The sequence below is a fragment of the Barbus barbus genome (genome assembly GCF_936440315.1).
Source record: "Barbus barbus genome assembly, chromosome: 33".
Classification (NCBI taxonomy): Eukaryota; Metazoa; Chordata; class Actinopteri; order Cypriniformes; family Cyprinidae; genus Barbus; species Barbus barbus.
Window position 1 is genome coordinate 1,369,226 of NC_136761.1, and position 13,275 is coordinate 1,382,500.

At 32.0% G+C, this 13,275-nt stretch overlaps 1 protein-coding gene across 3 annotated transcripts in view; it reads right to left on the bottom strand.

Annotated features, from left to right (window-relative positions):
* Window positions 1-3,345: 3,345 nt before the first annotated feature.
* Window positions 3,346-13,275, bottom strand: part of LOC306853241 (ras-related GTP-binding protein A) — a 29,827-nt gene continuing 19,897 nt past the window's right edge. For 2 of the 3 annotated variants that reach the window (XM_079390501.1, XM_079390500.1), the window contains 6 exons: window positions 9,043-9,138; window positions 8,838-8,960; window positions 7,487-7,578; window positions 7,298-7,413; window positions 5,043-5,180; window positions 3,350-4,176 (listed from right to left, as the gene is read on the bottom strand). In XM_079390501.1, coding sequence (XP_079246627.1) covers window positions 5,077-5,180; window positions 7,298-7,413; window positions 7,487-7,578; window positions 8,838-8,960; window positions 9,043-9,138 — 531 coding nt within the window. In that variant the 3' untranslated portion in view covers window positions 3,350-4,176; window positions 5,043-5,076. Of the gene's footprint in view, window positions 4,177-5,042; window positions 5,181-7,297; window positions 7,414-7,486; window positions 7,579-8,837; window positions 8,961-9,042; window positions 9,139-13,275 lie in introns of all 3 variants that reach the window. The other variant, XM_079390499.1, reaches the window with a different exon arrangement.

The window sequence follows — 13,275 nt, forward strand, 5'->3', positions numbered from 1 at the left end:
ATGGAGGTTTCTATCAGTAGTTCATGGAAAGTGGATGTCTGTAATCATATTAATCAATTGTCATTGATTTACTTTGTTACTTTCGTTTTAAAGACCCCTCTATATGTGAGGAGTGATCATGCACTTTTAAAAATAAAGGTGCTTCAAGAACATTTTTGTCTAAATGGTTCCATAAAGAACCTTCAACATCTGAAGAACCTTTCTGTTTCACAAAAGCTTCTTTGTGGCGAAAGATTCAAATAAAAAGGTAATAAAAAGATGGTTCTGTAAAGAACCTTTGACTGAATGGCTCTTCTGTGCATTGGTGTAACGAACCTGTTAAGCACCTTTATTTTTAAGAGTGTGGGGGCAAATATGCTGGAGAACCGTCAAATATCACACATTTGAAATGGCACAAGTGTCCATCTGGTCCTAAAAAGCAGATAAGAGCAGAGAAATACTTGGGTTTCACACTAAGCAAACACTGGAGAGGGTAAACAGTTCGTCATTTGCTTCTGTGCTGAAGTTAATATTTGTGCAAAAAAATATTTGACCAATAGAGGGTCTATACACAAATTGACCTTTCGTCTCAATATGAAAATAAAAACCGGCATGGCTTGCTGTGTGGAAGGTGGAGTACGTTTTAACCTTTTTAATGTATTAGTATATGTTATTTAAAGTTATTTATTGAAAACAGAAACCCTCAATCATTAGACAAGTTAGTTTGGATGAAAACAGAAGCCCTAGAGTATGACATCATATCCTGTTGCCCATGCTTGTTGATATAACTGATATTTGGAGGAGCTGATATATATATTTTTGCAGTATAGTGTGTAGTATGATTGCCCCTGAAGAATGTTACATTGATAGAATACACATTTTTTAATTGTGTTTGTTTGAACTACAAATCTGCAATGATTTTCTGACTTTAAAGTGAATCAGAACGCACCTTTACATTTAGTAAAGAATCATATTCATTTTGCTTTGACTTGTAGATGATTTGTTAAAACTGGTTTGAAATTGTGACTTTTGGTGTGTTTTTTGTTTTTTCATTTATAGTTTTATTATACAGTAGTTAGATGCATCACATCTAACGGAAGTTTAAAGGCCATTTTCTTCATCTTTGCAAGCACATGTTTGTTAAAAAGACAAAACAAACAGACTTGAGGTCACATCGTATTTATTCGACTGTAAATGCTTCTTTGTTCTCATAATGTAAAGTTGTACTAGCAATCATCACAGCTTTATCTAACACACCTTTCAAGAGCCATACAATCACATAGAACTGACCGACTGTTCTGCTCTAGTATGATTGGAAAATAATATTTTCTTTGCAGGACTTTGTTGAATTGATGCAACTTTTTGCTTGCAATATCAAATTTGTCATTAAACAAATTCATTTATATTGCACATACCTTAATACAATTTTGAATCATTTTAATTTCTCAGTATGTCCATGCATTTCAATCATGATTTTTTTCCCCATTTCAGTTAAAGCGGTTAGTTGAGATCTACACTCACCTAAAGGATTATTAGGAACACCATACTAATACTGTGTTTGACCCCCTTTCGCCTTCAGAACTGCCTTAATTCTACGTGGCATTGATTCAACAAGGTGCTGAAAGCATTCTTTAGAAATGTTGGCCCATATTGATAGGATAGCATCTTGCAGTTGATGGAGATTTGTGGGATGCACATCCAGGGCACGAAGCTCCCGTTCCACCACATCCCAAAGATGCTCTATTGGGTTGAGATCTGGTGACTGTGGGGGCCATTTTAGTACAGTGAACTCATTGTCATGTTCAAGAAACCAATTTGAAATGATTCGAGCTTTGTGACATGGTGCATTATCCTGCTGGAAGTAGCCATCAGAGGATGGGTACATGGTGGTCATAAAGGGATGGACATGGTCAGAAACAATGCTCAGGTAGGCCGTGGCATTTAAACGATGCCCAATTGGCACTAAGGGGCCTAAAGTGTGCCAAGAAAACATCCCCCACACCATTACACCACCACCACCAGCCTGCACAGTGGTAACAAGGCATGATGGATCCATGTTCTCATTCTGTTTACGCCAAATTCTGACTCTACCATCTGAATGTCTCAACAGAAATCGAGACTCATCAGACCAGGCAACATTTTTCCAGTCTTCAACCGTCCAATTTTGGTGAGCTTGTGCAAATTGTAGCCTCTTTTTCCTATTTGTAGTGGAGATGAGTGGTACCCGGTGGGGTCTTCTGCTGTTGTAGCCCATCCGCCTCAAGGTTGTGCGTGTTGTGGCTTCACAAATGCTTTGCTGCATACCTCGGTTGTAACGAGTGGTTATTTCAGTCAAAGTTGCTCTTCTATCAGCTTGAATCAGTCGGCCCATTCTCCTCTGACCTCTAGCATCAACAAGGCATTTTCACCCACAGGACTGCCGCATACTGGATGTTTTTCCCTTTTCACACCATCACACTGCTCTTGGATCGGCTCAGGACTATGTCATTGTCAAACAACTCTGTCACTTTAAGTAACTTGTAAGTGCAGGTCTTTAGCATTACACCCGAGCATGTCCTGAAACACACGTAGCCCTCAGAGGACAGAAGCATGAATAGGGAAACTTTGGACATGATCACTGAAGTCACTCCTCATGCAGAGTGTGCAGATTAGGCTCTTTTTTTTCTTCTTGATTAATTCTAATTGTAAGACCTGTGTGAATGAGCCATATATGGACCCAGTTTCACAGTTTTCGTCCCACCACTGGAGATGTGCTCAATGATAAGTTGGTGACAACTGAATACCATGTAACCTGTTAAAGTACCAATGTTTAATAAAATAAAATGATTAAAAACTCAGGAATCACTAAGGGGATTAATGTTACTCTAAACTAATCAAAACATATTAATCCAAGACTTTTGACAAAAACAAACAAAATCTGCATTAGACATCTAGACTGTTCTGCTGGTTTTCTAACTCTTCCCACGTACAGTATTCCTATAACAGACTTAATAGCAAATTATTTATTTTGGAGTTTCTGATAAAGGCGAAGAAGGTGAAGTGAGAAGTTTGATAAAACAAAAGAGGGATTATGGAATGGATGTTTAGAAAATGTGAATAATCAAATGTCTCCTCTGAATAAACTGATATGAAATATTTTTAAGACCAGACCATGCGATCTTGAGTTCTCATCCTCAGATTTGAAATAGAACATAAGATATATAGAGAGTTTAGCTCCAGCTTGCCTCCACACACAGTTAAGGCTAGAATACAGCTGCGGCCACTGGGCATGCACACATCAATATAAGCATTGTTTCAACAATTACTGTTGTTGCATTATTGTAAGATGTAGGTTTAGGGTTGGGGTAAACATTAATAAAACAATCTAATAGATATAAAATTTTAATTATTGTCAGTATCCAGCTTCCACTGATTAGCTGTATGCTTGACTAAAAAAAAAAAAAAAAAAAAAAAAAAAAGTCAACGTCCCTTTATCAAAGCAAAGTTAACTGTACGCTAGAGGTCTAATTCATGCATAAATTAAGATGAACAATCTAGTCATTACCATGCAGACTGATGGAATTGAATTAACTGCAAACATTAAAATACTATAGGTGCCTAAACACAGGACAAACTTTCCAAAAAAAAAAAAAAAGTCAATATGCACACTAATGATAAATACAGAAAAAATGACTTGTTCTGCAATTGGCAGAACATCCTTTAAAGGTGTAGATGGGCTCCTCATGAACCAGATTCACTGAAAGATATTATAACTTTATAATCTCAATAACACTGGTTTTGTTGCACAGAAAGACAGTCATTACAGAACAATCTGTATTTATTGAGAATAATTATAATACATTAATTTGTAGATCAAGTTGTTAATTTAGAAAGACCAGTTTTAGTCACAGATTTCTGCTCTCATCTGCAAACACAGTACAGCAAGCTGATAATGCTTCAAATAAAAGACACACAGAGAAAGAATGCTGACTCTCAGTAACTCCGCAGTCACCGTACGGCACAAAAATCAGATATTAAGGGGTCATTATGACGTTAAACCCCTCGACCCGTGGATTATGATTAAGAACTACTGTTCCTTTGCAACATCAGCGAGGAAAACAAACATGTTAACACAAGGTGAGTTAGTTTCTCAGCAGAAACACTGGATGCTAGTGAAGTCAGTGAGACAGGAGGAAATCTTCTGCATCATCCACCACCCTGTGAACAAGAAAAACCATCAAGAGCTCGTAAAACAGCAGCAAACACAATCATATTCATCTTTAACCCTGCTCATCTACAGAAACACCTTGATACAGTGCATCCGGAAAGTACTCTGCGCTTTACTTTCTCCACTTTCTCACACAAACAAACGTCTTTTTTCGTTTTTATTTTTAATATATTTGCACAGATTTCAAACAAACTTTTCATTTTGTCATTATGGCATATTGTTTGTAGAATTTTGAGGAAAATAATTAATTTAATCCATTTTGAAATAAGGCTGTAACAAAGTGTGGAAAAGTGAAGTGCTGTGAATACTTTCCGGATGCACTGTATGTTGCTATAAACACAAAGTTTTGGATTTATTAATGTCATTTCCAAACATTCTCATCACTGCTGAAAAGCACAGCATTCTCTAGTAGTAAAGAATTCACTACATAGCTTTTAATCTAACGTGTTTTATACTAGTGCTGTCAAACGATTAATCTCCTCCAAAATAGAAGTTCGTTTACATAATATCTGCATCAGTACTGAGTATATGTATTATGTATATATAAATACACACACATACAGGATATATTTTGAAAGTATTTACATGTATATATATTTATATTCTTATATTTAATGATATATTAATATTTAATATATAAACACATTTTTCTTAAATATATACATGCATGTGTGTGTATTTATATATTCATAATAAATATACACAGTACACACACATATATTATGCAAACAAAAACTTATTACTATTTTCCTACATTTCATAGGCACTGGAACAGCAAGAATGCAAAGTTTTAAAATGCTTTTTCCCAGCATTTTGTCTGAAGTGAATGTGGACCTGATTTAGAGAGGTAACTCACTGCTAGGAGAGGTCTGGTGTAGACTCACGCTGGTCTAGCGCATGCGCATGTGCAGACTGTGCTTGGGCCCGTCCACACGCTCCAGCTTCTCAAAGTGTCTCCTGGCGTTCCTGATGTTGATGAGGGTGGCAGCAGACGCTGGAAGAGAGTAAGAGGCTTTAGCTTCAGTGATATTGGGGTGCAGATGGAGGAAACTGAATTTGGAGGCGTTTTAAAAGGATAGTTTCTAGTTACACACAGGCTCTAAAGATGGCTACTCTGAATGCTGAGATCACGGCTGGATATTCCCAGCATAGTAGTAATGACTGAACAATATTTCCAATGTTTACACACAAACATTGACCCCTGCGTCTGATCTCATATCAGTCCTGTACTGCTATAGGCCAGGAACAACAAAACCTATTACAGCATCAGTCCCAACACCATGTATGCTAAACCCCAAGCCTAAAAAAGACCTGTAATTTCAGGACCTTCTCACAGTGTCCTGTTATTAACTTATTAAAACACAATTTGAACCTTATGAGCTGGCAAATAAGCACCAATCCTCTGTTTGTATCAAAACTACTGTAAGAAAGTTATTTTCCTCCAAAGAAGAGACTTCAGTCAGGATTTAGGCCTCTTGTTCTGCTGTGTGCTATTGTGTCTCTGGACACACTTCGAAGTAGGGGTAGGCGATATGACCAAAATCTTATATCACGATATGACTCATTTTATATCACGATAACGCTATAGATCACAATATAGTATTTTTTTCCCTTTTAAAAAGGTTTTTAATTATGATATTAAAATCTGATACCATAGAATTTTCATAATCCTTGTCACTAATGTCAATATCAAACTAATACAAGCCTAAAAAGAGACAAAAAACCAACAACTCAAGCTCACTGAAGATAAATAAAGAAATAAGAATAAAGAAACTAACAGCAAGCAATCAAAAAACTACAATAAATAACAAACGCTACATGCATTGTGTAAATTAATTAGTCTTCACTGTGTTAATTAAATCTATCTATCTATGATTAGGGTTGCAAAAATGTTGAAAATTTACAGTAAATTGTGAAAATTTTTCAGAAATTTTCCACCCCTTTGCAACCCTATCTATGATAGATATAATTAACATGTATTATATAGATTCTATACATTATATACACACATACACACATACCATTATTATTTTATTTTTTATCTTATTAAAGTTACAAAAGTGATTTAGTCAAGAGCAGCGAGAGATTTTCTAGCAATGTGCTATGATTAATATGAATGGCAGACAGGACGAATATTGGACAGCTACTGTTACATGTGCATTCTCTTCTAGCGGTTTGCTCTCTCTTAAGACCTAAATCACCGTTTATGAGGATACTTGCAAAGACGGGGATTCCGACACATAGAAGTGTGTTTATATAATCCTTCAAAGCCAATAAAGCGGCAAAAAAAGAGGGCGGATCAGTCATGTTCCTTACAAGTGAAACATTATACAAACTATTTAAATACCATCTTACATGTTAATCAATTAGCTTTATTACTTTAATTTAAAGGGATTGTTCACCCAAAACTCTCATCCTCATGCTGATCCGAACCTGTATGAGTTTCTTTCTCAGTAATGTTTTCTATATTATGGAAGCTACCAGCAAATATTTGGTTACCAACATTCCTCAAAATATCCTCTTTTGTGTTCAACAGAAGAAAAAAACATGAGGATGAGTAATTGATGACAATTTTCTCGGTCCCACTTTATATTAAGAGGCCTTAACTACTATGTACTTACATTTAAAGTAATAATTTGCTACAATGCACTTATTGTGTACATGTACAAAAAATACCTGCATGCAATTACATCAGGTAATTAATTTCTGTAATTACATTTATGACTACACTGTTGACCCATCCCTTAAACCTACCCATACCACTTAATCTGTCCCTAACCTTACCCGTATCCCACCTCAAAGTGTTTTAAAATACATCAAAAAATAAGTACAATGTACTTATTGTGTTCATATTGTGAGTACATCGTAGTTAAGGCCACCTAATATAAAGTGGGACCCAATTTTGGGGTGAACTATCCCTTTAAATACCTAAAATAATCTAATTTAAATAATATTTGGCCATAATACAGGTTTGTCAAGAAGTAACAATGGTAAACCATCATGAAAATGTCACAATAAAACAGCAGTGCATTTCTTCATGATACTCCCTGATAATCACGGCTGCAGCCTAACAATCAAACAAAGGGAAGATGTCCTGAGGCCGATGCTTACGTATGGACGGGTCTGACATGATCACCATGACGTAGGTGTTGGACGTGAACACGTCGATGAAGGCAGCAAAGTTCGAGTTGCGCACTTCCATGCTTTGGAAAGAGGCGGCCAGTTTACTGTGGGACAGAGAGAGAGAGAAAGGTCAAAATGTGTTCATCAGCGCTGAACACCACATGGAGACGGACTGACCTGCAGCTCAGCTTGAACTGCTTGATGATGTTACTGATCTTCTCGAAGCGATGGGCATCACGCTGCTCCTTACACTGATAGTGAGAGATCACCTGACAAGACAAGACGCAGGTCAAATCATTCCAGCCATTACTTGTCATCACACTGGACAAGTGTAAACGCATCTGGTTGTTAAAACTGCATAGGTAAATAAGCTTCATTTGTGTCCCTGCAGCACAGAAGCAGTCATCAGTAGCACAGGTATATTTGTAGCAATAGCCAACAATACATTGTATGGCTCAAAATTATACATTTCTCTTTTATGACAAAAATCATTAGGATATTAAGATCATGTTCCATGAAGATATTTAGTAAATTTCCTACTGTAAATATATCAAAACTTCATTTTTGATTAGTAATATGCATTGCTAAGAACTTCATTTGAACAACTTTAAAGGAGATTTTCTCAATATTTAGATTTTTTTGCTCCCTCAGATTCCAGATTTTCTAATAGTTGTATCTCAGCCAAATATTGTCCTATCCTAACAAACCATACATCAATGGAAAGATTATTTATTCAGATTTCAGAAAATTGACCCTTAACATTGACTGGTTTTGTGTTCCAGGGTCACATATGAGGGTTCCTGACAGGATAGAAGGTCCTTTGCAAGAAATGGCAATTTAGCTCAATGCGAAAAAATGCTTTTCTTGTTTAGATTTTTTTTGTCTTGTTTCTAGCCAAAAATAAAATCAATCCAATCAAGAAGGATTTTCTAGACAAGTAAAAATTGTCTTGTTTTCAGAAAAAAACAAGCAAAATAATCTGCTAATGGGGTAAGCAAAATATTCTTGTTTTCTGTTTGAAATAAGATTATTTAGCTTGTTCTAAGCAAAAACTCACTTCATTTTGACTTGTTTTTTCTGAAAACGAGACAATTTTTACTTGTCTAAAAATGTTTTAGAAATTTTGGCTGAAATCAAGACAAAAAAAAAATCTAAGTAAGAAAAGCATTTTTTGCAGTGCTATACTTAATTTAAATATCCTTTCTTTTGAAAACGGTCAAAAAACTTAAATGACATGATTTGGAATATTCTTTTAAAACACGTGTTTTTTCCTCAGAAATAATTTTTCCAACACTAAAGAGACGTTTTTGTGTGCATGGTGCACACAAAGAATGCAATTTAGTTTTTTCGTCATAAATCGCAGACAATTACATTTAAAACTAGTGGATTTATTTTTGACAATGTAAAACCGAACAAACATAAAATGGCAAAATAATCACAACATGAGGTCATGACCAAATTGTGCAGCGTCAATCTGAATATCTGCAAGCGGTCACATGTAAGCATTGTGCTTCAGTTTGGTACAAACCAGGAAAGTAGCTCTTTCAAAAAGTAAGACTTCGTCTGCCTCAATTATCTGAGCAAAGTTGCGCAGGTTGCACTCCAGCTGCTGTACGTTAGGAATGAGCTGATACACGATGCTGGACCAGGCCTGCAGACACAAACACAGACCACACAAGTCACTCTTCTGTCTGTCTGTTAATGCTGAGCGGTGCAAATCAACATGCTCTTACTTTATACAGCGTCTCGTCCCAGATAGACGTCCTGAAGCAGGTGCAGGCCAGCGGGCGAGACAGTCTTTTCAGATCCTCCTCACGCTCTTTAAATATCTAAATCACAAACCAATCATTAATACTGATTAACAGTCTTAATTGTTAATTAACAGTTTGAAGAGAGTCAGCAAGGATTCAAAACACACTACCAGTCAAAAGCTTTAGAACAGTAAGATGTTTAATGTTTCTTAAAGAAGTCTCTTCTGTTCACCAAGCATGCATTTATTTGATCCAAAATACAGCAAAAGCAGTAATATTGTGAAATATTTTTTCTATTTAAAATTTAATTTCTATTTGAATATCTGTTAAAAGTTAATTTATTTCTATGATCAAATCTGAATTTTCAGCAGTCTTCAGTGTCACATGATCCTTCAGAAATCATTCTAATATGCTGATTTGCTGTTCAAGAGACATTTATTATTATTATCAATGTTAGTAACATTTAAAACTGTTGAGTACATTTTCTTTCAGGATTCTTTGATGAATGGAAAGATCCAAAGATCAGCATTTATCTGAAATAAAAAGCTTTAAACATTATATGTAGGATATGTATTTATTTATTTATTTTTGGGGGGGGGGGGGGGGGGGGGGGTTATAGAAATGAATACTTTTATTTAACAAGGATGCATTAAATTGATCAAAAGTAATAAGGACATTTATACTGTTACTAAATATTTCTATTTCAGATAAATGCTGTTCTTCTGAACTTTCTATTCATCAAAGAAACCTGAAAATATTCCACAACATAATAATAATAATAATAATAATAATAACAACAGTTTTTGAGCAGCAAATCAGAATATTAGAATGATTTCTGAAGGATCATGCGACTGGAGTAATGATGCTAGAAATTCAGCTTTGAAATCACAGGAATGAATTACATTTTGAAATATATTCAAATAGAAAGCAGTTATTTTCAATAATAAAAATATTTCACAATTGTACTGTTTTTGCTGTATTTTGGATCAAATAAATGCAGGCTGGGTGAACAGAAGGGACTTCTTTAAGAAACATTAAAAAACGTTTGACTGATAGTGTACCTTTTCTTGTTTTATGGATTTTCCGGATTACACTGATTTGGACAGGTTATATTATATTAAATTGATTTGGACAGGTTATATTATATTAAATTGATTTGGACAGGTTATATTATATTAAATTGATTTGGACAGGTTATATTATATTAAATTGATTTGGACAGGTTATATTATATTAAATTGATTTGGACAGGTTATATTATATTAAATTGATTTGGACAGGTTATATTATATTAAATTGATTTGGACAGGTTATATTATATTAAATTGATTTGGACAGGTTATATTATATTAAATTGATTTGGACAGGTTATATTAAATTGATTTGGACAGGTTATATTAAATTGATTTGGACAGGTTATATTATATTAAATTGATTTGGACAGGTTATATTATATTAAATTGATTTGGACCGGTTATATTATATTAAATTGATTTGGACAGGTTATATTATATTAAATTGATTTGGACAGGTTATATTATATTAAATTGATTTGGACATGTTATATTATATTAAATTGATTTGGACATGTTATATTATATTAAATTGATTTGGACAGGTTATATTATATTAAATTGATTTGGACATGTTATATTATATTAAATTGATTTGGACAGGTTATATTATATTAAATTGATTTGGACAGGTTATATTATATTAAATTGATTTGGACAGGTTATATTATATTAAATTGATTTGGACAGGTTATATTATATTAAATTGATTTGGACAGGTTATATTATATTAAATTGATTTGGACAGGTTATATTATATTAAATTGATTTGGACAGGTTATATTATATTAACTTGATTTGGACAGGTTATATTATATTAAATTGATTTGGACATGTTATATTATATTAAATTGATTTGGACAGGTTATATTAAATTGATTTGGACAGGTTATATTATATTAAATTGATTTGGACAGGTTATATTATATTAAATTGATTTGGACAGGTTATATTATATTAAATTGATTTGGACAGGTTATATTATATTAAATTGATTTGGACAGGTTATATTATATTAAATTGATTTGGACAGGTTATATTATATTAAATTGATTTGGACAGGTTATATTATATTAACTTGATTTGGACAGGTTATATTATATTAACTTGATTTGGACAGGTTATATTATATTAAATTGATTTGGACAGGTTATATTATATTAAATTGATTTGGACAGGTTATATTAAATTGATTTGGACAGGTTATATTAAATTGATTTGGACAGGTTATATTAAATTGATTTGGACATGTTATATTAAATTGATTTGGACATGTTATATTATATTGATTTGGACAGGTTATATTAAATTGATTTGGACAGGTTATATTAAATTGATTTGGACATGTTATATTAAATTGATTTGGACATGTTATATTAAATTGATTTGGACAGGTTATATTAAATTGATTTGGACAGGTTATATTAAATTGATTTGGACATGTTATATTAAATTGATTTGGACAGGTTATATTATATTAAATTGATTTGGACAGGTTATATTATATTAAATTGATTTGGACAGGTTATATTATATTAAATTGATTTGGACAGGTTATATTATATTAAATTGATTTGGACAGGTTATATTAAATTGATTTGGACAGGTTATATTATATTAAATTGATTTGGACAGGTTATATTATATTAAATTGATTTGGACAGGTTATATTATATTAAATTGATTTGGACATGTTATATTATATTAAATTGATTTGGACAGGTTATATTATATTAAATTGATTTGGACAGGTTATATTAAATTGATTTGGACAGGTTATATTAAATTGATTTGGACAGGTTATATTAAATTGATTTGGACAGGTTATATTATATTAAATTGATTTGGACAGGTTATATTATATTAAATTGATTTGGACAGGTTATATTATATTAAATTGATTTGGACAGGTTATATTATATTAAATTGATTTGGACATGTTATATTATATTAAATTGATTTGGACAGGTTATATTATATTAAATTGATTTGGACAGGTTATATTATATTAAATTGATTTGGACAGGTTATATTATATTAAATTGATTTGGACAGGTTATATTAAATTGATTTGGACAGGTTATATTATATTAAATTGATTTGGACAGGTTATATTATATTAAATTGATTTGGACATGTTATATTATATTAAATTGATTTGGACAGGTTATATTATATTAAATTGATTTGGACAGGTTATATTATATTAAATTGATTTGGACAGGTTATATTATATTAAATTGATTTGGACAGGTTATATTATATTAAATTGATTTGGACAGGTTATATTATATTAAATTGATTTGGACATGTTATATTATATTAAATTGATTTGGACATGTTATATTATATTAAATTGATTTGGACAGGTTATATTATATTAAATTGATTTGGACAGGTTATATTATATTAAGTTGATTTGGACAGGTTATATTATATTAAATTGATTTGGACAGGTTATATTATATTAAATTGATTTGGACAGGTTATATTATATTAAATTGATTTGGACAGGTTATATTATATTAAGTTGATTTGGACAGGTTATATTATATTAAATTGATTTGGACATGTTATATTATATTAAATTGATTTGGACAGGTTATATTATATTAAATTGATTTGGACAGGTTATATTATATTAAATTGATTTGGACAGGTTATATTAAATTGATTTGGACAGGTTATATTAAATTGATTTGGACATGTTATATTATATTAAATTGATTTGGACAGGTTATATTATATTAAATTGATTTGGACAGGTTATATTATATTAAATTGATTTGGACATGTTATATTATATTAAATTGATTTGGACAGGTTATATTATATTAAATTGATTTGGACAGGTTATATTATATTAAGTTGATTTGGACAGGTTATATTATATTAAATTGATTTGGACAGGTTATATTATATTAAATTGATTTGGACAGGTTATATTATATTAAATTGATTTGGACAGGTTATATTAAATTGATTTGGACAGGTTATATTATATTAAATTGATTTGGACATGTTATATTATATTAAATTGATTTGGACATGTTATATTATATTAAATTGATTTGGACATGTTATATTATATTAAATTGATTTGGACATGTTATATTATATTAAATTGATTTGGACATGTTAT